This window comes from Sander lucioperca, chromosome 9 (assembly GCF_008315115.2).
Source record: "Sander lucioperca isolate FBNREF2018 chromosome 9, SLUC_FBN_1.2, whole genome shotgun sequence".
Lineage (NCBI taxonomy): Eukaryota > Metazoa > Chordata > Actinopteri > Perciformes > Percidae > Sander > Sander lucioperca.
The window spans coordinates 4,741,044-4,766,243 of record NC_050181.1 but is presented as its reverse complement, the minus strand read 5'-3'; the positions used below and the strand labels follow the sequence as shown (position 1 = coordinate 4,766,243).

At 38.1% G+C, this 25,200-nt stretch overlaps 3 protein-coding genes across 8 annotated transcripts in view; 1 reads left to right on the top strand and 2 right to left on the bottom strand.

Moving 5' to 3' along the window:
* Window positions 1–867, bottom strand: part of ankrd12 (ankyrin repeat domain 12) — a 50,289-nt gene extending 49,422 nt beyond the window's left edge. For all 4 annotated transcript variants that reach the window (XM_031293739.2, XM_031293740.2, XM_031293741.2 and 1 more), the window contains exon 1: window positions 623–867. The gene's annotated coding sequence lies outside the window, so the exon portion shown is untranslated. The remainder of the gene's footprint in view (window positions 1–622) is intronic.
* On the top strand, window positions 810–22,524 carry acss2l (acyl-CoA synthetase short chain family member 2 like). 2 transcript variants are annotated; one of them, XM_031293745.1, is made up of 20 exons: window positions 810–915; window positions 9,542–9,773; window positions 9,904–10,061; window positions 10,214–10,409; window positions 12,299–12,390; window positions 12,800–12,903; window positions 14,506–14,578; window positions 14,725–14,800; window positions 15,860–15,944; window positions 16,379–16,516; window positions 16,891–17,061; window positions 17,194–17,327; window positions 18,671–18,803; window positions 19,276–19,332; window positions 19,599–19,679; window positions 20,235–20,343; window positions 20,520–20,588; window positions 20,835–21,011; window positions 21,887–21,961; window positions 22,056–22,524. In XM_031293745.1, exons 3-20 carry the CDS (start codon window positions 9,938–9,940, stop codon window positions 22,181–22,183), a joined length of 2,022 nt encoding a protein of 673 aa, XP_031149605.1. In that variant the 5' UTR covers window positions 810–915; window positions 9,542–9,773; window positions 9,904–9,937; the 3' UTR covers window positions 22,184–22,524. The 2 variants fall into 2 exon arrangements, with proteins under 2 accessions (XP_031149605.1, XP_031149604.1); XM_031293744.2 differs by lacking the exons at window positions 810–915; window positions 9,542–9,773 and having other exon boundaries at window positions 9,780–10,061.
* ndufv2 (NADH:ubiquinone oxidoreductase core subunit V2) lies at window positions 2,583–9,071 on the bottom strand. 2 transcript variants are annotated; one of them, XM_031293753.2, is made up of 8 exons: window positions 8,922–9,071; window positions 7,796–7,853; window positions 5,842–5,904; window positions 5,178–5,294; window positions 4,860–5,028; window positions 4,319–4,428; window positions 2,914–2,990; window positions 2,583–2,781 (listed from the first exon to the last, which is right to left on the bottom strand). In XM_031293753.2, the coding sequence occupies exons 1-8, from the start codon at window positions 8,966–8,968 to the stop codon at window positions 2,688–2,690; spliced, it is 735 nt and encodes a 244-aa protein (XP_031149613.1). In that variant the 5' UTR covers window positions 8,969–9,071; the 3' UTR covers window positions 2,583–2,687. The 2 variants fall into 2 exon arrangements, with proteins under 2 accessions (XP_031149613.1, XP_031149614.1); XM_031293754.1 differs by having other exon boundaries at window positions 7,796–7,849; window positions 8,927–9,068.
* Window positions 22,525–25,200: the final 2,676 nt, after the last annotated feature.

Below are 25,200 nucleotides of genomic sequence, written 5' to 3'. Positions count from 1 at the left end.
TTGTTGAGCGCTAAAACGTGTGGTTAGTAAACATAACGAGTTACGGTATAAATACGTCCTGAAATGCGTTGCACAAGTAAATGTGTTGTGTAACGTTACGTTTACTCAGTGGCCAACATGAAGAATATTTCAGTTTCATGTTTTAATGGCAATATTTCACACGAGAGCACAGCACAGCCTGAGACAAAAGCCCACTGCAGCCCCTTCACTGCCCTCACAACGTTCCCCCCTCCCCAGCGCTTGATCAAGCTAGCTAGCAAGCTCGTTTCCAGCCCGACATACTAGCCTCGCTAGCTGGGGTTAACCCAGCTCACTCTGCTTCGTCCCGACATTTTCCTATTGGCTTTCTGTTCTCTCGCTAAAAGACAGTGAGCTATTACGCAGATACGGGTGAAATTCCAGTTAGCGAAGAGAAAGTACTCAGTGTGTGCCACGCACGTGGCACACAACTATACCAAGCCCACGCAGACACATAACATTCAATTTTGGCACGCAGTTTACTTCACGTTAGCTTACCATTAGCCTACTCGCTGTAGAACTTAGCCAGGTGGCTAACGTTAACTAGGATTTTACCCCCTTATGATCTGACGCAATCAAACAACAAACCTTGTTTTGCGCTTACCTTTAAACTGGGTCACACGTATCCCACCGATTCATTCAGGTTCTGCTATATGTGAATATTGCGCAATATAAACAGTTATTTCCTAAATATTGGACGTTAACCGTAGCCTACGGCTGTGTGACGTTCATCGCTGGTTTTGAAAACATCCCAGCCGTTCGTTCGTCGCCCGTCCTCTCCGAGAAAAACCCAGCAAAATATGCAAACGCCGTTCTCATTGGTCGATGAGAGTCACGTGACCGCCTGAGCCCCACCGAGCTTATAAGGTCTCCGTCTGCTGGACAGACTGTAGATGGGTATGTGTGGAAACGATTTAACTCTTTGTTTTATCGATGCTGTGAGTAAATCCGCACTTTTAATGTGAAGAATATTCTCTGTGCTTTCACATTTTGTCAGCTAGTGGCGTGTATAACATCTGTAGATGGCTATTAACGTGTAAATTTGGGACTAAACGGATTGGAGAGGGAGAACAGTAGTGGGCACTTGACGTCATCTTTTCCGCTGCTGTGCGTTGCGGTCATGGATGTATAAGCGGTTAGTGGGAACTTTCTCGAAGATCACGGTTGAGGTTAACAGTGGAATGGCAGTTCTTTCTTGTGATCATGGCTAAATAATTTGGCGACAGTTTCATTAATAAACTGAATGCCCCTTTCAGCCCGAGGCGCCAACTCATTGTATCGGCCAGCTTTAAGTTGGTTGCGCAGTGACATTTGCATCATGGTGTATGTTGCGCGCATGCGTCATGGTGCATAATATTATATGTTGCAGAGCAGGCTTGAAAGCTGAAAGTCGCAAGAGGAAACTGGAGTGGGGGAGGGGCACCGGCTAGACACGAAAACGCCACCGGGGTGGGATTGAAATGACAGGAGCAGTTGTTGGAAGGGGGCTGTGTGTTGAAGGCAATGACAAGAGGGTTTATCATATAATAGCTTGACCGGATTAACTTTGAAAAATATCTGAGTGTCTAGATATTCATTTTACATGGCTATAACTTAACTATAACTATAGTGCCAATATATATTAAGGTCATTTTGTCATTAAGGCTTATTCTTCAATTAATCATATCGTTATTGTTTTGAGTATGTGAATTGTAGATACCTTTTATTTAAATCAACACTAGTCAACACAAAAGCAAATTCTCCAGTTTAGTTCTGACTAGTGACAATGACATGTAGGCTTATTATTCATAATTTCATATTGCTTAATTTTTTTTTTTGGGGGGGGGGGGAGTATTTGAAGCTAATGATACAAAAATAGCATTGGGTAGTCTGGAATGAATTGTAGAAAGCCTTTCTGTAATATGTATTCAGTCAAGCTAATGTGAAAAAAATTACTTAAAAATCTTTGAAATCACTGCATTAGAAATTCTGACTAGAAATATGTATTTGGATGTCTTTTTTTTTTGTTTGTATTACATTGTTTCAGTTTTGGGGGATGGACTAGTTTGCAAATGCCTTATGTGCCACAATTGCACGACTCCTTAAAATGCATTTATGTACTGTATAATTGATAGTCAAGTGAAACCCTCTATAAACTCGTCAGAGAAAGCTGTCATTTAAGTAAGGTTGACAATGGAAACTGCGACACAAGCTTCTTTTCTTTTACAGCACAGCCTCACGTGGTAAAGCTTGTTAACAAAATAGAATAGTACTTTTCTTTAATACTACATACTTTTTTTGTCCGCTAAAACAGTACAATGCAGAAAATGGCATCACTTAACTGCAATAAATGTATATGACATGGCAAAATAATAATTCTTAAAAAAAACTGATGTCAGAAAATACCTGTAAGATACCTAGTTTCTTTTATATGCATTTATATTTCAAGCTCTATTGACAAGTGTGCCTAACAGCGCTGTAGTTGTTGTCAAGACCATATTATAAATGTATTATTTGTAGCATTAATTCAGTTATATTTCCTTGTCATTGTTGGGATCCTGTAAGTGACACCATGACACCTAGAGCACAGGTATATGAACATTTTATTTACACAGCATGTTTGAGTTAAGCATAATATCGGCTTCAGGGACAAGTTGCTTTTGATAAAAGCAGATGGTGGCCCAAAATCTCTACAGGTCCGGTCTTACACCGAAACCTGGTCCTTTAGGAGGCTCTGTCAGAGAAGTCAATCCGCCTGCAGGCTCACAGGAGAAACGGCCGTTCCTGTAGAAAAAGGAAAAGAAAATATGTCTTATGCAATCAGTGCACTTACAATGTTCCAGAAAATTCTGCTCTGATCTGATTCTGATTGATCAACCAGAAAAATATAATAATTCAAGATGATTGTGTATGCACCTAGGCCCAGGTGGTGGGATTCTGCCTGCTTTAAGTTCATCGATAATGTCCTCAATGTCCTTAGGTGAGAGGTCCTCCTGGAAACAAGAACAAAGCAGGATAAATGAGAAGAAAGTAGAATAGTGCACTGCTTTTCACAGTTTTTCACATCTTTCAATCTGTAGGAGCACCTTCTCATCCCTATTAAACTCAATCCTAAGAAGATAGTGGGGAAGGTTAGGAGGCCATACTTTGGATACCAATTTTGCAATATTGCATGGAGCATGTTATGATTATAGCTAATTCTAAAAAAGCAATACTTTTCCAGACATATAAAGCAGTATTTACACTGTCAGTCAAAATGATCAGACTTCCTACATAACCCTTTTCAAAATTTCCAAATAACTGTTGTCTAGGGCAAAAGGACATGCAGAATGTGTCTGCCCTGGGCCACAACTGAATCAGATATAGTAAAAGTCAAAATATCTAAATGTTAAAGTGTGTTACAAAATATAATTAAACTGTTGGTTCAAATCCACTTCATAAAATAACATTATGGGTTTCAGTGCTAAAAAGGTTAAACCAAATAACTGACTTGAATTTCTTTTTAACAGGTAACCAAAGCAGGGCTGGTTCTGACAGATATTTTTTAAACCCAACCAAATCACAAAAGGTTGTGTTTTACAACTACATAGTTTGATCCAGACTGTATCAGACATTTACATTGTAAAACAAACGGACATGCTGTTGAACAGGCATATCTGTGCAGTTACACTAATCTTGCCTCTACTGCTCCTAAGATGCTTCTTTCCAGGTTTAGAAGCCCTAAACAACCAGATACACAAAACTGTTCACAATCTGTACCATCTTGAATAAAACTTAATTCATGCAATTGATGACAGAATTAATCTAATAGCCAAAAAGTGTGTGGATTTCTGAGTGCTAATTATTCACCTAAATTGCTAAACTACCACCTTTTTTACCACCTTATTCTAGTTAACACATTGTACCTGTTCTGTCTCTAATGACCACACCTCAGCAGTTATAGGTGTTACAGAAAATTCCTCCTTTTGGTCGCATTTTTTTTTAATTGGGTCATTCGCTTGTGCTCAACTTGCAATAACTAAACTTGGCAACCCATGGCAATTGTGCAGAATTAGTTTTAGATCATGGTTAACCACAAATCCAAAAGCAAGCTTTATTTTTATATCACATCTGGTTCATGAAGTTAATCTCCCCGTTTATTTGTTTTGAGCCTCACAAGTGTAGACACCTGCATTGGCGTCCAAAGAAAAAAAAAAGGTATCACTCCCGAAATAGGGCTGAGAGATGTATTCTTTGCAAAACTCATTTCAGCCTTTAACCTAATTTTGGTATAATATTCAGTTTTGAAGCCATCTACATCACACAGTAGTCAAGCACTCACATAATAGTTGTCATTGATCTGGACCATTGGAGCATTTACACAGGCACCTAGGCATTCCACTTCTATTAGCGTGAACATCTTGTCTGGAGTAGTCTCTCCAACCTTGATACCTGTGGAAAAACAAATGAGACGTGCCTTATATTTAGCTAAACTCCTCTGACAAGCTGCAGATTATGTTACCGAAACAACGAATACTTTTAACTCAAGCAGTTACAAACATTTACAAGCACTACCTGACATTATAAAGCAGTAACACTATATTTGAGTTATAACAAAAAGTATAGCCTCCCTATTTGGTTGATTAAAAGAACAAACAAATATGTGGGTGCTTTATTAAATGCCACACAGACTGAAGTAGGTTAGCAGTCGTCTGGCTTGATTATGTCTTCTTGTTTGCTGCTACAACTTACTGTTTGAATTGCAGAGACATCTGTATATTTACATATTTGTTCCTAATTCTGTTTATCTCAAAAAAAATGTTCATCTGCCTTTTCAACTCTTCATTGGTGTCCCACCATAACATGGAAAATGGCTCTCTTACCCAGTTTGTTTTGGATGGCCTCCAGGATGCTGTCTGAGTTGCAAAGCATGCAGGGTGTTGTTGTGCAAATCTGAATGAAGTATTTTCCCACGGGCTGACGCAGGAACATCGTATAGAATGTTGCTACTTCATACACTCTCATTGGAGCGATTTCCAGCACCTCAGCGACCTGAATAAAAACAATTACAAGCATTCAATGAGGTTTCCTTACATGATACATAAGACATGGTGTCGTATGGCCTTTCGTATAAATGTTATCCAACGGATTCTAATTGGCATCACACAGCTGTAAAACAAATTGCAGAAGAATCACTGTACCTTGTTCATGGCAGAGATAGGGAGCCATCCATGTTGCCTCTGGGCTAAATCCAACACTGGGATGGTGGCTGCTTGCTTATGTCCAACAGGGTACATTGAAATGATAGCCTCAATCCTCTACAGGGGGAGGGGGGAAAAAGATATTTTACCATGAATGTGGAGATGCTCAGAATAAGAATCACTTTTGTACTTCAACAATTAGTACTTCAACAATTAGACCAATTTAAAATATCAAACAATGCTCATACAAAATGATTACCTACACAGATATTAAGATAAACCTTTATATATCATGTATAGATTTACAAGAGATGCACTGACACCAGTATATGGATTGACATCAACTTCGAATAGTAATATGAAGGTTCAATGTTTTAGTAATAACGATCAGGTGCTCATATTTTACTGTGGATATGGGGAAATCTATCTTTTCAGTTAAAAAAAAAAACAGGAAAATAATTTGAATGAAACTAGTGAAACAGACGAAAAGTGGGTGAGACACCCATACAATTCAATAGAATTAATAACAGAAAAACATAATCATTAAAAAGTAAAGATAGGTATGTCTGCAATGCAAATCTGAACTGGCCAATTCAGGTGGAAAATATTAGATATTGGTCAGTGCATGCCCTAAATTTACTGCTCAATACAGATGTCAACATACCTTTTTGTTTTCCTCAGTGAAGTCAAAAGGAGTATCTGGGTTGTTGTCAGGAGTATCTCTGTGCTAAAACAGAAAGACCACAGTATTAAATGACAGTTAACATTGTTTACATCAGAGGTACAATTATTCCTGGTCATCTGAGAATTCATTAGGCAATTTATATTAAATCCTGTTTCAAAAATGTAAAGTTGCTATTATGGATTAATATTTACTTGACAACAACCACTTTCATGTGAGTAACACACACTGCCCCCTTGTGAGCAGCAAATATCCTTTGTGCAATTAAGTAAAAACTTAAAATGTAATAGTGTTTGAAGTTAAAATTGTCAAAGAAACAACATTTCTCTAATCACAAATCAAAAACACCTTTACTATCAAGGGACAATACAACCATGGCATGTTTCCATTACATGAGAATATCACGTGATGTTTTTGTTGCACAGCATGGCCCTAATAGGCTCTGAAGGAAGCTACCGGGATAAATTAAGAGGTCGTGGAAAACTGATAGCTTTGGGACTATTTAAGAAAATATGGAAGCACAAACGGCTCAGGGATAGCTTCACCCCACAGGCCATAAGACTTTTGAACTCTTGAGCTCTGAGCTGATCACAAGTCACTTTACCCAAAAACTGTCACTTTAGCTTTATATACTTTACGTACTGTTTTACAACTGTTTTAACCTCTGTATGTGTGTGTGTGTGTGTGTGTGTGTGTGTGTGTGTGTGTGTATGTGTATAACCTTATTTCACATTGTATTATGTAACATGTTATCCCTATATTTTACCTTGCACTATTTTCTGTCTTGTCTTATATTCTCAGTTAGGTTTTTTTTTTTTTTTTTTTACTTGGGATTTTCTTTTTTATATGAATTTACTTAGCATTGGAGTTGAAGGGACCCAATATTTTCATTGAAACAACTGCTTCTGTATTTGTTGTGCATTTCATTTTAAATAACTTGAAATTTAAAACAAGCATATCACTGAGTCATGTATTGATCACATTTACACATTAGTTTTATTGGCTGAAAGAAATACAAATATGTCCACCTTTAAATAATAGGTTTATACAGTTTATGAAACTCAACTGGCGTAAGTTTGTGGTTGTGAAAGATCATTATATCAGTATTGTGTGTAAACACTGGAGTAAAACAGGCCTATTTCATATAGAATAATTAAGTTGTATGGACAAGTAAGACTTCAATCTTCCAGATGTGGAACACAGAATGAAGAAAATAAAGCTGATTTTACTTCCTCCTGTTTAATCCTGTTTCACGAGATTCCAGTCCCATATATGTTTTCTTTACCCATTTAAAATGCATCAACTTGTAAATAATGCATTTTCAAACTATAGCTAACATGTTGTATATGAATATACCCTACACTGTAACATCACAAAAATAAAAATGGACTGATGCTTTGACATAATACAAAGTATCTGTGTACATTATAATCTGCATGGGCTCTATTTAGCTAGGCTGCAGTGATACAAGACCACAGATGTCAGTTATAAGGACAACAGTGTATAACAGTGATACAGATCTAGACAATATTGCATATTATTCTGGATGTTTTAAGGACCACAAAGAAAAATGTGATTGTCTATTTTGGTGGAGCTACAGCGTTGATTTTTGTTCTCCCTGGTAGCTCAGCAATTCACTACTTTCCCATGTAAAAGCAGTCCCTGATTTAATAGCTAGAATGAAATAAGCCAGACAGAACTGAAAACACTAATATTCTGGCCCCATTAACCAAACTTGACCATTTGTATCACAGATCCTGACTGAAGGACAAAGACAACATGAAAATCTAACCATAATTATTATGGTTATAATATTACCCCAGAATGTGACACACAACAACACTTAAAGCCAATTGTGAGGTGTTTAACAATGATTAAACAATTAAGCCTGGCCACACACACATCTCTTGACTTTGGCAAATAAGCTGCAACTTACCACAAAGATGCCACCAGCTCCAGCGCGTGCAGCAGACCGATGCAGACTCCTGACCTGCAAATACAGAGAAAAAAGTAAACAGATAAAATACCTGGTAGTGTAGAGCGAGAGAGAGAGACTTTGGTGGGTATGTCTTACTTCAGACGGAAATGGAAAAAGTTATTTATTTTTTAAATGGAAAAGTTAAACAGAAAAATACAAACTGGTGATGTTGTCATTGTCTACTACAGAGACATTGTGTTAAGACTACCTTCTTTTCTTTTTTTTTAACATAATTAGGCATATTTGTTAAAACTACACATTGACATTCTGTAAATTAACAACCATAACACAATTATCTGGTAAATTAAAAAGATATGACCGTTCTTGTCATTGTATGTAACTATTTAATTATAAAGCTTAAAACATCACAACATGGGATACCCGGCCTCACATAAACATAACTTGAGCACTTATGGTATATGTCTAAATAAATTATCCCCGCAATCACACAAATGTGTCAGTTTTCATTGACATTTACACATTTCAGAGGTAGAAATTACAGGTCGTATCTTAGTAATAGTTAGATACATCCTTGATGTACTAATTTGCATCTTTATTACTTTGTCAGTCATTATTAGCAATATAAGATAATCATAAAAGACTATTTGAGATATTGCCGGTTTAAACCACACAGGGTGGAAATAAGTATCAATGCTAGCAGTGATTAAAATACCAGTGCTTTGCTATATTGTACAACTGCAGTATCAGCGCTCACACACACACAGCTATCTAACTAGCTACAGCATCGAATGAGTTACGTGTTTTCAACCAAACTCACACTTTGTTTTCTATCTAAAATCCAATTGATATATAATAATAATCAAGCTATTTCTGATGCACAATTGCTCCTGTCCAGGGTAAATTTTCCTTTGCATTGCTTATTTTGTCCAAAGATCACCTTGTACACGTTTAACAGCAGTAAGCTAAATTAGCTAGCATGCTAACGTTAACGCTACCCAACGCTATTTAACGCTAGCCTAGCGGCCTCCACTGCTTGTCCTTGTGAGAAGTCATAGCATTTCTTCCTCCAAATATCAAAAATGGCATTTAAACTTTTACCCAGAACCATAAAGAATACCACAAACATACCGTCTGCGATACTGCAGAGCGAACTGCAGCAGACAAAAACATCTTGGGGCTTAGTTTGGTGTGTTAGCAAATGGACAGGACAGTAGCAGCGTCCGACATCAACACAAGCGTTTTGACGCTCGATTAACAGGGTCTGACGTGAGATTCTACGTCATAAATCAGTCGCGGCGCAACTGAATCGATCCCAGATTGAAATTTGAGCTAAAAAAAACAAAAAACTAATCATGCCAAAAGCCATTTAAACCATAGATTTAACAATCTATGATTTAACCATAATGTAACCTGGATAAAGGTTCACGTTGCATGTTTCCCGGCGTTTACTAGGGTCAAATATTCCAAAGTATAGAGCAAATATTTTTATTACACGTTATTTCATATTATAATAATACAATGTAATAATAATTTAAATTATTATAATAATAATAACTTTTATTTAACACGTTTGAAAACAATGCTACAAAGTGCTTCTCAGTAATAAAATATTTAGTTACAATCACGATCAGGGATTTTGTTTACTGGCTGATAAAATGCTGTTTTCTCTCTCTCTCTCTCTCTCTCTCTCTCTCTCTCTCTCTCTCTCTCTCTCTCTCTCTCTCTCTCTCTCTCTCTTCTCAGACCACACATCACCCTTCCTGTCAGTGTCAAATCAAACCTCCTGGGGCCTGCATGAATCCCCAGCATTCATCTGCTACTGCACACTTTCTCCACCTCCTTGCTTGGGAAAATAATGCGATCAACAGGCCAGGGAGGGCTCATCCAATGAAAAAGTGGGAGTGCCGCATCCTGCTAGTCGATTGGTTGCCCTGGCCCTAAGCAGACTGCAAAACCTGCAGCTCAGGGATTAGAGGTGGGTCTTTATGCATGCTGAATTGTGTTGCTTCAGTAGAAGAGGCCTTGTAGTGTTCTAACTTTACTCAGGAGGATCCAGACAGATCAGCAGTGACTCCAGATTAACCAATTTTCTGACTCACCCTCAGATTTCATAGGCCTGTCTGCATCTGTCCTTTCACAATGGTTGTTACTGAATCCCAGGACAAAATGTACTACCCTCCTGATGACCTAAAGAGGGATGCTCATGTGCCTGATTTTAACTCCTATCTGGCACTGTACAGGAAGTCTCTTGAGAATCCAGAAGGTAGGTCAAACACATCTGTATTTTAAGCATAGTGCTTGCAGTTTTTCCATGCATTCCACCTCCCTCAGAGCCTGACTGTATTCAGTGTCTTCAGTGTTTACCTATCCTGTCTGCAGTCTATAACACTTACCTGAAATATCACTTTGTTTCAGCTTTTTGGAAGGAGGTTGCTGATGACTTCTTTTGGAAGAAGCCAGCAACAGGACCAATGCTGCAGTATAACTTTGATGTGACAATAGGAAACATTTATGTCAAATGCATGGAAGGGGCTAAAACCAACATGTGCTATAATGTCCTGGACAGGCTTGTGAGGGAGAGGAATCTTGGTGAAAAGGTTGCCTATTACTGGTAAGCGACAACGTCTGTCCGCCATGAATGTTTGCTTTGATGGGAAATACTGCCTGGAGATACAGTATGTCAGGTATTCCAGTTAATAGCAACTGTCGTGTCCCCTGTGCTGACCCCAGTGCACCAAAGCAAACCTCAGCTAGTCCAACACAGTGTCAGTGTTTCAATGTTTCCATCCTCTGAATCAACAAAGAAAATGTAACATAATTTTTTGCAAAATTATACCAGATTTTATATGATTTGGGTACAACACATTTTACAATGTAGCATTACAGCAGGTTGTGAAAACAGGTTTTTGGTGTTTTATTACAGTACCAACCTACTTCTACTTGAAACTTGCCAGAATCTTCCAATGAAGAAAGTCCAATATAAGCCTTTTGGATTGTTTTCAGAATGATTGTTTTCAGTTGCAATATTTTGGATATAAGCTCATACATTTTCTCACCCACTCTTTTAAACTTCTGACTTCCACCAAACTTTTAAAATCATTTTTAAACATTCAGTAGCTTGCTGCTTACAGTAGAGCCTCACACCTCCCCACATCTACTATATGTTGTTTTGCCAATAAGAAGAGGCTTAGCAAATAACAAATAGTGGTTATGCAAGCTCAGCCCTAATGGACCTTTTTCACAGCAGACATTTTTGACTTGTCATAGTAGGAAAAGCACAGCTGAAATTGATAACCTTAACGATGGCTCAATTCCATCAAGTGTCACAGTAAGCTATTTCAGTGAGTCAGCATGCACAATACCAGGGCCTCTCCTAAGTGGAATGCAGCCATCATTAATGGTTTTGAATACACCTGTGCTTTTCCTACTATGACATGTCAACATGTCTGCTGTGAAAAAGGTCTATAGGGGTTCAATGGAACTGGGCACAGTTGAGACCAGCCATCACCCACACACAAGTGTCTTAATGCTGTTTTCACTACATCAAAACACTTATGTAATATATCTGCTCAAGTGTTTGCCATACTGATTTTTAGTATGCAATATAAGGAGAATATAGTGTGTGATCTATGTTAATAATCTGTTTATATTCAGCTGCTTATTATTGTCCCGACATGGCCATTAAGATTTAGATCTGATTCCCTGCCCACTACACAAAGAATTCTCCCTTGGGTTTTCAGCAGCAGGCAATAATGGTGAACACCACTTTTAGTCATCTTTAGCACATAAAAAAATAAAAATCCTTTTATCTTCATTTAAATGTGGGAATTGTTGACACATCCAAACATTGCTTTGCTCAATGCACATTCAGAGCTAACACAAACATTTAGCAGTTTAATAAAAGAGTTCAAGGATTGGACCCTGTGGAACCCTCTGGAATTTGGTTGGCTCTGATACTGTACATATTTGCCAAGAGGCACAACATATAAGACCTCTAAAGACAATCAAATATGTGCACTTTATCAATAGCCGTTGCATTTATGAGTGCAGAGTTTCATTTATTTCACCATCATCATGGTGATAAAGGTGATGCCAGGTTTGTAGAGTGTTTTGGCTTCTGTCCTGCACCAGAGGCCTGCTACAATGCTGCCAGCTTGCCTGTGAAACCTTGTGCCACATAGCTTTCTAAACAACTGTCCTGACAAACATCCAAACCCAATATAGACCCTGCAACAGCGGGAACAAGTTATCTCCTCTGTGAACTCCGAGAACTCACAGGACGACATTATGTTATCGGAGGGGAGGGTACGTTTGGAGGGAACAGTGAATCTTGAGGGTGTCTATGTCCGTCATAAAAGGATTTAAAAAAAAAAAAAAAAAAACCTGGTTAGCACTATGTATTCAACACATACAGACATATCTTTAAACAATCTGAGACAGGTTTTGCATTACAGTAACATATTTGGGTTGTGTTCCTCCTCTTGCGTGTTGACTTCTCAGGGAGGGGAACTCACCTGACCACCACATGGCCATCACTTACAGCCAGCTGCTGAGCCAGGTCTGCCGCTGTGCTAATGTCCTCAAGAAAATGGGTGAGAAACTAAAATCTTACATCTATATGATAATACCTAAATATGAATTGCCAAGTAGCTAAAAATAAAGATGACTTGATCCTTACAAATGACCTGTAGCTGTCCAAAGTTTGAGTAAAACAAGAAATACATCAACACATGCCAAAATCATTGCTAAATTCAGCTTGGACATAATGATAATAAATAATATAGCATGCCATAACACACCAGATATAGCTCTATGTGGTATGCCCAATGCACTTGTTGCATATCAGACATACATTACAGTATCTGGCACATATCCAACATATTGAAACTCATCTTAAAGCTACATTGCCATTGCTGGTTTGAGTTGAGAAGTAACCCAGATGTGGCCAAGATGTGATTTGTGTTATCAAAAACCTCAAGTCTACTTGTTTCCTTGTTTAAGGTGTAAAAAAGGGAGACAGGGTGTCTATTTACCTTCCCATGATCCCAGAGCTGGTCTACACTATGTTGGCCTGTGCAAGGATAGGCGCTGTTCACTCCATTGTGGTAAGTAGTACGATGAACAGCCCCTTTCTTCATGCGAACAATGTTTAGTCTTTGTTTCACCCATTTTTGAACAAGCAGAAAAGTGGGGTTGGCTACATAAATATGTAAAGTCATTTAATATTAACATGTTAACAAAGTATACACAATGTTTATCTTCTCAAATTATGTGAGAAACCTTACCTTCTCTGCTGCTCCAAGCAGGATTCATTCAGCATTGTTTTATGGTACCATTTAATCCATATGTAGCATGCATAACTTCTATTCTGTGTGAAAGTAATTTTTCCTCAATTCATCTCAGTTCAAATTAAGTCATTTTTGCAGACAGTTAATATGTAGGAAAGCAGTGTTTGCCCTGCTTCTGTAGTTATCAGCTGTTCTCTGTGTGAACACAGCACTGACAGCAACTGCACTCGATATATGGGTCAGACATTTACTGGCTGTATCTAGCTTGGGAAGGCATCAGACATTCTTTGCAAGGAAGCCAACACTATTTTAGCTTCTCAATCGTCCTCATCCGTGCAAAGGTTAGTAGCCTTGTTAAAAATATCTTCAGGCTGCTCCAAGGCAGGTTTGCTTTATGACTTGCAAAGGCCTGTTTTGGCAGACTTAAGTGTCAGCGACCTTGTCTTTGATTGGTCATTGTTGTACATTTTCCAACTTTTTATCTTATTTGATATGAACATCACTTAGCAAAATAAGGATCTTTGGGATAGTGCCAGCCTCTTGGATTCTCACGTGACTGTTAATGTTAATCATAAGTTAGCTTGGCATGAAATTTAATCATAGATGGAGCCAGACAGGACAGCCAATGCCACTCATGCAGTGACACTCAGTGACACTTTGCTGAGTGCAGAGTCCTCAGTGATTCATAATGCTGTCATCAACACTGAAACTTTATACTGTGAACTATTAACCTTGGCCAGAACACAAGCGTCTAAGTATTCTTGCTTTAAATGTTACAAGTCATATCCGAGACACCAGAGCTTGATTTTCTTTATTTTGAAGGAAGTGTACATAGTTTAGGCCACATTTGTTTGGTTGCCACATTTGTGCTTAGCGCTCTGTTGTTAAAGCAACATGCACCTTTGGGCTAAAGTTCCAGTCCAGTTTATTACAATTTGGGGCAAATGTTTTGCCATTAATATTTATAATAATACAACATTGTATTGACAAAGTTAATTGCAGAGATCCAGAAACGCAACATTACTGCTAAAATGGCATCTGACAAGAAACATGAGCAGTTGGAGGATCAAACAATTTTTTTTGGACAACTTGTTAGCTTAACATCCATCACAGTCTACAGACTTGCACATGATTACAATGGTTGTGTGCCCACGTTTCCTGACCAGTGAGGTATTGGTTTAGATAATCTGGCTGAACTGTTGGCTTGTTTACAACCTATCATGTTTCTTGCCCTGTTGGACTCTGTCCTGTTTGTGACTGTGTCCCCCATGTTGCCGTGTTCCCAGATCCCAGCAAAGAATGAGTACAATGTTATCAATAGAAATGATGGACAATACTGTAAGACACAAGTTCTACCAAACCCAAATTATCCTTTTGAAGGTCATACATTTTGTCTTATTTTTCTCTTTGCATGTTCAGTTTGCAGGCTTCTCCTCTGAGTCTCTGTGTGAGAGGATCATGGATGCCCAGAGCAGCGTTCTGGTGACAGCAGGCATGTGGTGTAGCGCTCAAGTATAAGATGGTTTTCAAGTTGTAAAGAGACTCAGTGTTTAAATACCTTCTCCATGTCAGTTCACACGGTTTTCATTATCTGTCTCTCCATCACTCTCCCACACTACATCCCTTTGTAATATACAGATGGTGTTTATAGAGGAGAGAAGCTGATCAACCTGAAACAGATTGCGGACGAGGCTCTGGAGAAGTGCAGGGAAATGTAGGTCTTGCTTATAAGGCCACCAGTTCTTAGAAACCGCCATTATTTACACTAGCTGCTGGTAATGGGACTCAAATGCTGGCATACGAGTCACTAGGCACGCACGCATGCAACACACACACTCACACACACTCACACGCACGCACGTGCGCGCACACGCACGCATGCACACAGGCACACACACACACACACACACACACACACACACACACGCACACACACACAGCAAAGCCCTATCAGCTGTTTTAACAAGGTTGTTGAGGAAACACACTGTCCATTTTCCATATTACGGGGTAGCCGGGCAACATGGGGAGATCTGATTCATCGGAGAAGCCCAAGCTGCTCGTCTGGGAGAGATGTGTTATCAGGGGTGCAGGGGTATCATTTACAAATAAAATATATTGTCCATTATACCAAAGCCTCATATGCCAAAACAAAAGTTGAATCCAAATTTTTGCTTTAAAATATCACATTTTCCATATTAAACAGAGAGTTTGCCTGAAACTATTTGACACTAACCCTTATTATATTCGCTATTACCTTAATATTATATCATGTACTTTTTAACTTAATATTATTATTATTAATTTTCTCCATTTTGTACTTCTGGTACTGCTACTTCTGTCTGTTTTAAGAGGGATCCTTCCTCTGTTGCTCTTCCCGAGGTTTCTCTCTTTTTCAGTTTTTTCTGTTTCTGTTTTTCATCATACGAATCAAGGGTCAAATGACAGAGGGTGTTGCATTTTAATTAGATTGAGAAGCCCTCTGAGACAAATATTTCATCTAATTATATAATGAAATTGACAAGTGCAGTTGAAAAATATAGCAAAAGAAGATGAGATGGAGAAAAAAATAAATAGGAATTTTCATGTGAAAACTGGCACAAACTCTGGTAAACGTTTGGTCCAATATTAGAACAAAGACATGTACCAAAAGCTCACATGGCACTTGATATTTTTTAAATACACGCAAAGCAGGCCACCAAAACCACTTAGTAGCCATTAGAAGAGGTTTCGATGCCTTTTACTGCCTCTTACATTTTTTCTTTTTTTTACTCAGAGCGTCATCTAGTGTCACTAAATGCCTCATCGTCAAGCATCATGCACTCAGGACAAAAAGTGGAGCTGCATGCAACAAACTACAGGTAGGAATGTTTTAAAACATATTCATTACACACTGTTAATACTGCTCATTCTGTATATATCTAGCATAATCATATCTTTCCCCTTACCATTTATTCCATTCTATATGTGTTACTGTTTATTCTGTATATACTCTATACATTACTGCTTTTTGCACTTCTGATTAGATGTTAAACTGCATTCCATTCTCTCAGTACCTTTGCAATGACAATAAAGTTGAATCTAATCTAATGTTTGTTTTTTGTTTTTTTAAATCACTAAAAAACATGTTCTCTTCCAATTTAGTAGTCAGATTATGCCTCCAAGGGGCACAGTAAATCACAGTCAGTTCCAAATTGACTTAGTGTGTTGCTGCTGGTATTTTGGTGCAAAGTTGTGAGCAAATATAATGACAGATTTTATGTCTGGCATTTGTTCCCTGTTCTGGTGCGTTCAGACCCCCTGGGACTCAGAATGTGACGTGTGGTGGGAGGAGGTGATGAGAGACTCTCCTGAAGAGTGCGAACCTGAGTGGCTGGATGCTGAGGACCCGCTGTTTATCCTCTACACCAGCGGCTCCACTGGCAAACCCAAGGTAAGATGTTTAGGTGTATGTATGTACAAACCAGTTTTTTAGTAGAAACACACAGTAGCTTTGCAGGGGGTGGGAAACACACTGCTCATTTTCTGCTTGTAAATTCTCAGTGAAATCACATCTTTTGTATCACATGATCGATTTTCTACTCTGATAAGTCTATGATGGCATTAACTTGTGCTGGCTTTGACATAATCTGCTATGAAGTAGGAAGCTTTAATGGTTTTCTAAAAGGCATAACACACACACACACACACACACACACACACACACACACACACACCTCGTCTCTTCAGCTACCTTCATTTTGCAATCTGCTGTCTTTGTGCTGACCAATCATCTCATTCATGTTTCCGTCCTTGTGTACGGTACAGGGTGTTCTCCACACTGTTGCTGGGTATCTGCTCTACACGTCGCTGACCTTCAAGTATGTTTTTGACCATCACCATGACGACGTGTACTGGTGCACCGCCGACATCGGCTGGATCACCGGCCACTCCTACATCACCTATGGCCCCCTTGCGAATGGCGCCACAAGTGTCCTAGTGAGTCTGAAAGAGACTTTTATTTTATTAAAAATCACCACAGTGCCATTAAAAGACACAAAGAGGCCCCGTTTAAGAACTTCTTAGAGATGTGTGTGTGTGTGTGTGTGTGTGTGTGTGTGTTTTACCCAGTTTGAAGGTATTCCAGTTCACCCTCATGTCGGCCGGTTCTGGGAGATCATTGAGAAATACAAAGTGACCAAGTTCTACACAGCTCCGACAGCCATCCGCCTGCTGATGAAGTACGGACGGGAACCGCTGCAGAAGTAAGAGCTTGCATCCTCTGAATGTCAAAGCAGCTCAGAAATATCCAGATTTACAGAAGCTACAACAGGAGTTTGACTTTCAAAACACAGCTTGGTGTGATAGGTGGTTCGAGTGTATTTTTACAACAGCTTTCATATGGAAATTTCCACCTTTCATTTTTGAAATATCTCTTTCTTCTGTTCTCACATACTACTTGGTGGTGAGGTGAAGAAAGCAAACTGTATAAATGATGAACATGCCTTTTTCATGCATTTTCAAACACTAAATTCACAAGACTCAAAAAAGATGCAAGGAAAACTCAATTTCTTAGTCTGTCAACACTCACTCCAAAGGTAAAGCTTTGAGAAAACAAGTTTTTGATAACTATTCAGAATCTGTATCAGCTTGTCAGTGCAACACAAAAGCTTGGCAAAAACAACAACACTTAAACACACCTTGAAAACAGGCACTGATTGTGTATATTCTTTTTCCAAACCTGTTTTGCTTATTTGGGGTGACAACCATTAACCAGACATTTCACACACAGCTCTAATGGAGTTCTATGGCATAAAATCTAAGGCAATAGTGTGACATTTTGGGAAATATGCTCACGATTGATACAACTCTCTTGCCTGTATGCTAAATATGAACCTGGAGCCAGCAGTCAGTTTGCTTAGCTTAGCTTAAAAAAACTGGAAACTGGAAACAGCTAGCTGGGTTCTGCCCTTCTCTGACAAAACACCAGGAAGCCTGGCCCAGCCAAGAAGTAGTTTGACACTGTAAAACCACAACTTGTCATTTTTTTCCACCTCAGTTTTTTTTAGATTTTTTTACAGATTAAACAATGAGATAAAGTGTTTATTAGTGAGCCTTAAAGGTGCTTGTAGGCAGATGTTGTAACCTCCGGACAGAGCTAAGCTGAGCTAAGCTAACCAAAAGCTAAAGAAAGTAAATAAGCATATTTCCCAAAATATCAAACTACTGCTTTAATTTCATAAACACTAAACATGTAAAACATCACCAGTGAAGATGATAACAAATGTCAGTTGTCGGAATAAAAGAGCATAATTTTTGCACTGATGTCTGTATGTAGCAAATCAATAATATGAAGTAGTAGATGTGGCAGAAAATAACATGTAATGTGATTCAATCAGTTAGTCTCATTAAGATCAATATCTATTTTTCATGAGATACATTCATAGTCAGACAACCAGCATACAAAAACAACACATGTAGGGCCAAACAACCATCAGCCTGTTAACCAATTAGAGTTGATATAGACATAAACCAGAGCAGTGATCAGTACCACATAATGATGGAATATAAGATATCTGAGGGAAGTTTTCTCATCTACCTCTATTAGGTATGACCTCTCCAGCCTAAGGATTCTGGGTACTGTTGGTGAGCCAATCAACCCAGAGGCGTGGCAGTGGTATCACGAGGCCGTCGGTAAGGGCAGATGTCCCGTGGTCGACACTTTCTGGCAGACAGAGACCGTAAGTGCCGGCAACGCCATCTGCCTGCAGTTAACTCACACTTCAGTTTAGAGGGTTAGAATACATTTTAGTCCATATGCTGTTTTAAAGTTGAAAACATCAAATAACAACTAAGAATCGCCATAGATTTTTTTGAATTTAAAGCCTAGATGTCTGGACGATATAGATGCAAATAAAATGAATGACTGCAGAAATGACAAAGGCTAGTTTAGTAGGTTGCAATGACACTGTATATTAAACCGGGATGATCTGACAACAACCAGAACTAGAAACACTGTAGAGCAGCTCCATCAAGTTCAAACCAACAAGAAACCAAAGGAAAAATGTGTTTGTGCTGAACTCTGACTGATGATATATATATATATATATATATATATATATATATATATATATATATATATATATATATATATTAAGCTATCAATACACAATTTTTTGTTTCCTCTTTAAATATCACTTTATTTCTCTACAGGGAGGTCATGTTTTGACTCCTCTGCCTGCTGCCACGCCACTGAAACCAGGCTCCGCTGTAAGTAACATTAGTCACCTCATACTGACAAATAAACAGACATTTATATGTAAATCTTAAACACACCAGCATCTCCACTGATGAGTATCATCAAACAAATCATGCTGGTAAGGAAGGGTTGGATCTGTCAGTATTTTTGGAACTAAACCAATGCAGGAAATCTATTTGTAGATTATGATCCAGGTTATGAGCTGAAAGAAACATACAGTAGCTGTTCAATAAGAGAACACAGTTATCTCACATTAAATCCACATCTTATATTTCAGACCTTTCCTTTCTTTGGGGTAGAGCCCACAATCCTCAACGAACACGGAGAGGAACTGGAAGGCGAGGCTGAGGGTTATCTTGTAAGTTTCAATTTAGTTATTTCAATTTGTCCTGTAAGGGCAATTGTATGCATCAACTCACCGCCCAGATCAACAGATACACACACAATAAATATAGGAAAGAAAGAAATATACTGTTAATCATAAACATCCAAAGGCTATAAGCTTAAAAAAATATATGTACTTTCTGGGATAAATACACAAATAACTATAAATGAGAAGTTCAGGTCAGTTTCGATCATCATTTGCTATTCAACCATTCGTTTTGTTGACTGAACAGTTCTTGTAACTTTTAGTAGATTTTCAGTTTGAAGCGATGATTAGTATATTATAGATGTACTAGCAGTTCTATTTGCTTATTTCAGTATTTTATATTATTATATTGTCTGTATTTTTTATTTTACCTGATTTGATTTAATTTGAGTTCTGAATCATGGTTTTCCCATGTAAAACACTTTGTTTTGAAAGGTGCTGTATAAATAAAGTTTATTATTTGTATTAATGGCAGCAATAGTAGCAGTACTAGCAGTAATACCTCTGTAATGTTCTGTATGTGTTTTCTGTGTTTTGTTACAGGTATTCAGGAGGCCCTGGCCTGGAATAATGCGCACTGTGTACAGAAACCATGAACGCTTCGAGAACAGCTATTTCAAGAAGTTCCCAGGCTTCTATGTAACTGGTGATGGTAAGTCAACACTCAAGTTCACCCATCTGCAACACAGATTGTATGTCAGAAGAGTCTAAATACCCAAAATGTGCTTGATTTCTCACCAAAATACCAAAAAGAGCCTTATGAAAGAGAGAAAAAGATGCTATAAAAACTATTTTGCAGGTTATGCAACTTATTTTCTCCTCTCTCAGGCTGCAGGCGGGATAAAGATGGCTATTACTGGATCACAGGAAGAACAGACGACATGCTGAATGTGTCAGGTACTCTACTGTGTTAGTGTTTTAATAACACAGCTGCTTCTTAAAAGCTTAAAAAAAAGGTTATTACAATCCAAAATGGAGTTATTTTTACTTTGTAATATAACAATAATAACTTCAACACACATATTTTAACTTGCAGCCTTTTGAGAGCATTGCCTTTCAATTTCCTGCCCAGTAACTTTGTGTTTATTGATCTCTTACATGTTTATGTTGTGTCTCTTATGACTTTGTGTTTCTTGGTGTCAGGCCACCTGATGAGCACAGCGGAGGTGGAAGCGGCTCTGACGGAGCACCCGGCTGTAGCGGAGGCTGCAGTGGTGAGTCGGCCTCACAAGGTGAAGGGCGAGTGTCTGTACTGCTTCGTCAGCCTCAAAGACAGCAGGGAGTTTACCCACACACTGGTGGAGGAGCTCAAGAGACTGGGTGAGGTTCTGACACAGGGGCTTACTTGAGGGTTAAGGGAAAAATCCACTCAAAATGATGTCAAGTGGTTTTAAATATTTTGTACTGTGTAATATGTATATTTGTCTGTCTTGGTTCATCTTTGAACAATCCCTTCAATTAAATGAGATGTGTTGATCCACAAGTACATCAATAAAATAGAATAAAAGTCACATGGTTAAAAACAAAAGCTACTGATGATGTACAGGGTTTATTATAGTGCTTTATGATGTGCTTTCTTATTCTCACTGTAGATAACTGGGCCTTTATTAATAACATTTTTTTTATTATTTTTTAATAATAAAGACATCAATTTATAAGATCTTTTAGTCCAATTGTAAAGTCAAGTCATTTATATGAAATATTTCCCTGCCTCTCAAATTTGTAGATTTTCTGCTTTAGTGTGTATTATTAAATATCTTTGGGGTTTGGACTGTTGGTCGGACAAATCGACAGATTAATCAATAATGAAACAAATGATCAGTTCCATTTGCAGTTGTTTTTGTTGTCCTTGTTGTTTTTGCTCTCAAATAAACAATATAGCATAGAAATATAAAAAATATAGCACAACACTTAATTGATCCCAGAAGGGAAATATAAGTATATATCGGATTATCCATTTATCACATTTACAACATACAGTTTGGATTAGTGTCTAAATCACAAATGTAAATATGTAAATGTTTTGTATACAAGTGTGTAACTGTACACAACAATGCACTTTTTCTTTTTTAAATAAAAACAAAATTGTGGTGAAAATAAAGCTTGGATTGTTTACAAACTATCTGACATGCTTTTGCAAACAAAAAAGCTTTATTCTGCTCTGCACTGATTCCTTCTCTGTATTCTGTTGTCAGTGAGAGAGAAAATCGGACCAATCGCCACGCCAGACTTCATTCAAAATGCTCCAGCGCTGCCGAAGACTCGCTCAGGTAAACAGCTCAACGCCTCTTTAAAAACCCCATCCTCCTCCTCTACTCTCCTCCTCAGTAACATCTGTCTCCTCTTCCTCTGGATCCATTTTAGGGAAGATCATGAGGCGAATCCTCCGGCAGATCGCACGCAATGAGAAGGACCTGGGTGACCTTTCGACTCTGGCTGACCCGAAGGTGGTGGAGGAGCTGTTCAGCCAGAGATGTGAAGCTGCAGCCTGAACTCTCTCTCTCTCTCTCTCTCTCTCTCATGAAGGGGCTGGGATCAGAAATGCATACTTCTGACACTGAGACGTTTAAAGTGTTGTTTTATGTGAAAAAAAGAAAATAGATTAAAAAAAAATAAAATAGTCGAATCAAATGTCAGTGGTTGCTTCAATTTAGATGTGTTCATATATTGTGTTGTTGCTTTGCATTTGGGCCAAGATGTCAAACAAACTAGACACACGATTACTAACTTTTATATTTTCTTAAAAGTCTTTACATGTCTCATATCGTTGTAAGAGGAAGTTAATCTTTTCTCTCTTTTTAAATCTTTAAATAAAAAAAGTCAGCTTTGCACAGCTTGTTTTTGACTGACGCTTGATGTGTATTTTTGAATCTGTGATACATTCTATGACCTGAGAATTAAGTGTTTTGTTGCTTTTGTCATTTTACCTTCAAGCTCAGCAGCTGATTGGCCCCCTCATGTGGCAGAAATCCTCCTCTACAACTGCTATCTGATGGTTTACTGTAAAAGCCCTTTTTACTCTACTGCACAGGCTTTCTGCCTTTTGTCCTTTAATGATGCATAGAGCAGACACACACAGGGCTTTGAGTGCAGCAGAGAGCAGTGATTATGGGGGACAAAGATTGAGTGATGCAGAGAAGAGAAGAGAGGGTTGTTTTATCTTAAGTGCACTGGATTCTTTTGAAATTACAAGCATCAGTGGTCTTAAAAGGAAAAAAAGAGATTAGATTGCAGCAGATTGTTCTGAAAGTAGCTCAGAGGGACTGCTCTCTTATTTTACGGTAAATGTCGAGTCACATACAGTCTGAGGATTTAATTAGTTTCATTTTATTTGTCTCCTCTAAGCCGTTACAAGTCACATGCATGCAGCAATATACAGTATTTGTGTGTGTGTGTGTGTGTGTGTACACGTGGGAAAGACGAGGAGAAAAGAGCCAAGAAACATGGCGATGGGTAATATTACATCATCACCCCCAGAAGTAGAGGAGGGTTACCATAACAACCTATTCATCCCCACTTCCCACCTCCTCAACTCCCCCCCTCCATTTATTTATTGATAGGTATATTTTATCCTCTATATATCAAGAAATATGAAATCAAAACATATTGCAAGACATCCAAATGTCCAATCCGAATCTATACTCTCCACCACAAAAACATATCTTAAAACAAAGACACAAACAGCTTTCCAGTCTGAGACACTAAGAAGCCTACATACATCTAGCCAGCAATATCAATCAAAATATACAAAATATGCTTGACCTTATGAAAAAGTGCCCCAAAATCTTCATATACATATCCTACTCACAGTTTTGCTTCTCCAAAGTTAATTTTACAAATGGTAAGAACTGTGATAACTGATTAATAATAATAATAATAATAATAATAATAATAATAATAATAATAATACATTTTATTTATGGGAACCTTTCTGGACACTCAAGGTCATCTTACAAGACAATAAAATATGAATAATATTAAAAACAAACAGAACATCATAACATCATACAGATGAGTGGTGATCATGTTGGATATGCCAGTGTGAAAAAATACTGAACCACAAAATAGCACAAAATAGATGCCTTTGCAATGAAGGTATCATAATTAATTAATTATCCTTCTGTTAGCCAGTATGCTGTTTAAAATATATGCAAGAAAGGTGTTTCTAATATTTTGCCCGACCTATTTATATTATTATTGATGGATTGGTGGATAGATCTTTACGATGCCGGAGCAGTTTATCAATAATTTATTGTGTGCCATAACATCATCATCCTCTGTTGGAGTGTGATGTGATTTATCACTTTGTCAGGACTGCTCAGTCAGCAGTGACCAGCTCCTCCTTTCAGCCATCCATGCTTTAAAAGGTCCAGTGTGTAACGTGTTTAGTTGTTCATTATCAAAATCTGTGTTGCCCGTTCACAAACTTGTCCTTTTTCATGAATATTTACCACCACCATCAATTCCAAGTATTCCTTTTGGCTTGAAATTTTTACATTTGCATTAGCATGAACTGGGGTAGACGCTCCATATTCATTCGTCATCTTGAAATACGTTTGCCGGTAAGGGACATACAGGACATACTGCTCTGCCTTTCGCGTTTTCGCTGTCACATGATAAACTTACAGGTGCTGCTAATGCTGCTAATGGGTATCGTAGCTTCCCGGCCCCGGCAAGTTTGAAGAAGGAAACATGGAGGACCACACGTATTCAAAAAACAAATTTCAGGAACAGGAGTCGTCTTCTTCGCCCAGAAAAAGAAAAAGGATATTGAAAAGAGCAAGAGACCGGCATCATCAGAAAAAAAGACTGAAGGCTACCGTAGCTGTAATATGTACTTTGAACTGCGTGGTGCGAGAGAGTTGATTGCGATATATATGATCTCAACGCTAGATGGGAGAAATTCCTACACATTGGACCTTTAAAGTCAGAGTTTGTGAAGTTCAATCTCCTTAATTCAGTTACAAACACAAAACGCTGTCTATATTATATTATATATATTATAATATTTAGTAAATTAAATTTGGGACATGTTTTCTGTTTAAATTTGGGTTAGTCATGTAGTGGTTAGGGTTAAGGTTAGGGTATGAATGGGGTATTCAAGTTATTTCAAATTATATATATATATATACACACACATATACACATATACATATATATATATATATATATATATATATACATACATACATACATACATATACACACACACACATTTTAAATGTACATGTTTCTATACTAATTTGGAAGGAGAAGCAGACCCGTATTGTGTGTGTGTGTGTGTGTGTGTGTGTGTGTGTGTGTGTGAAGCATTGTAACTACTCTCCAACCTTCCTCAAACCCCGAGCTGCCGGAGGATTTGTTCCAAAATCCTCGGTCATTGTTTTTGATGTGATATCTCACTGGCTCAGAGAGAGAGAGAGACTCAGCCTCAGATGTCGTGGGACGTTTCACCACTATACATCCCGGCAAAGCCCCACTGTGAGTGACACAAAGAGAGTGTTTGTGT

Bases quoted from the DNA above. Each gene is read 5' to 3' on its own strand.
- ndufv2 (XM_031293753.2), bottom strand. From the start codon at position 8,968: ATGTTTTTGTCTGCTGCAGTTCGCTCTGCAGTATCGCAGACGGTATG. The intron at 7,854-8,921 runs TTTGTGGTATTC...TTCTCTGTATTT, and splicing joins GCAGTATCGCAGACGGTATG to GCAGGTCAGGAGTCTGCATC. The intron at 5,295-5,841 runs GTATGTTGACAT...CTCCCCCTGTAG, and splicing joins TCACTGAGGAAAACAAAAAG to AGGATTGAGGCTATCATTTC.
- acss2l (XM_031293745.1), top strand. From the start codon at position 9,938: ATGGTTGTTACTGAATCCCAGGACAAAATGTACTACCCTCCTGATGAC. The intron at 15,945-16,378 runs GTAGGAATGTTT...TGGTGCGTTCAG, and splicing joins CTGCATGCAACAAACTACAG to ACCCCCTGGGACTCAGAATG. The intron at 21,012-21,886 runs GTGAGGTTCTGA...TTCTGTTGTCAG, and splicing joins GGAGGAGCTCAAGAGACTGG to TGAGAGAGAAAATCGGACCA.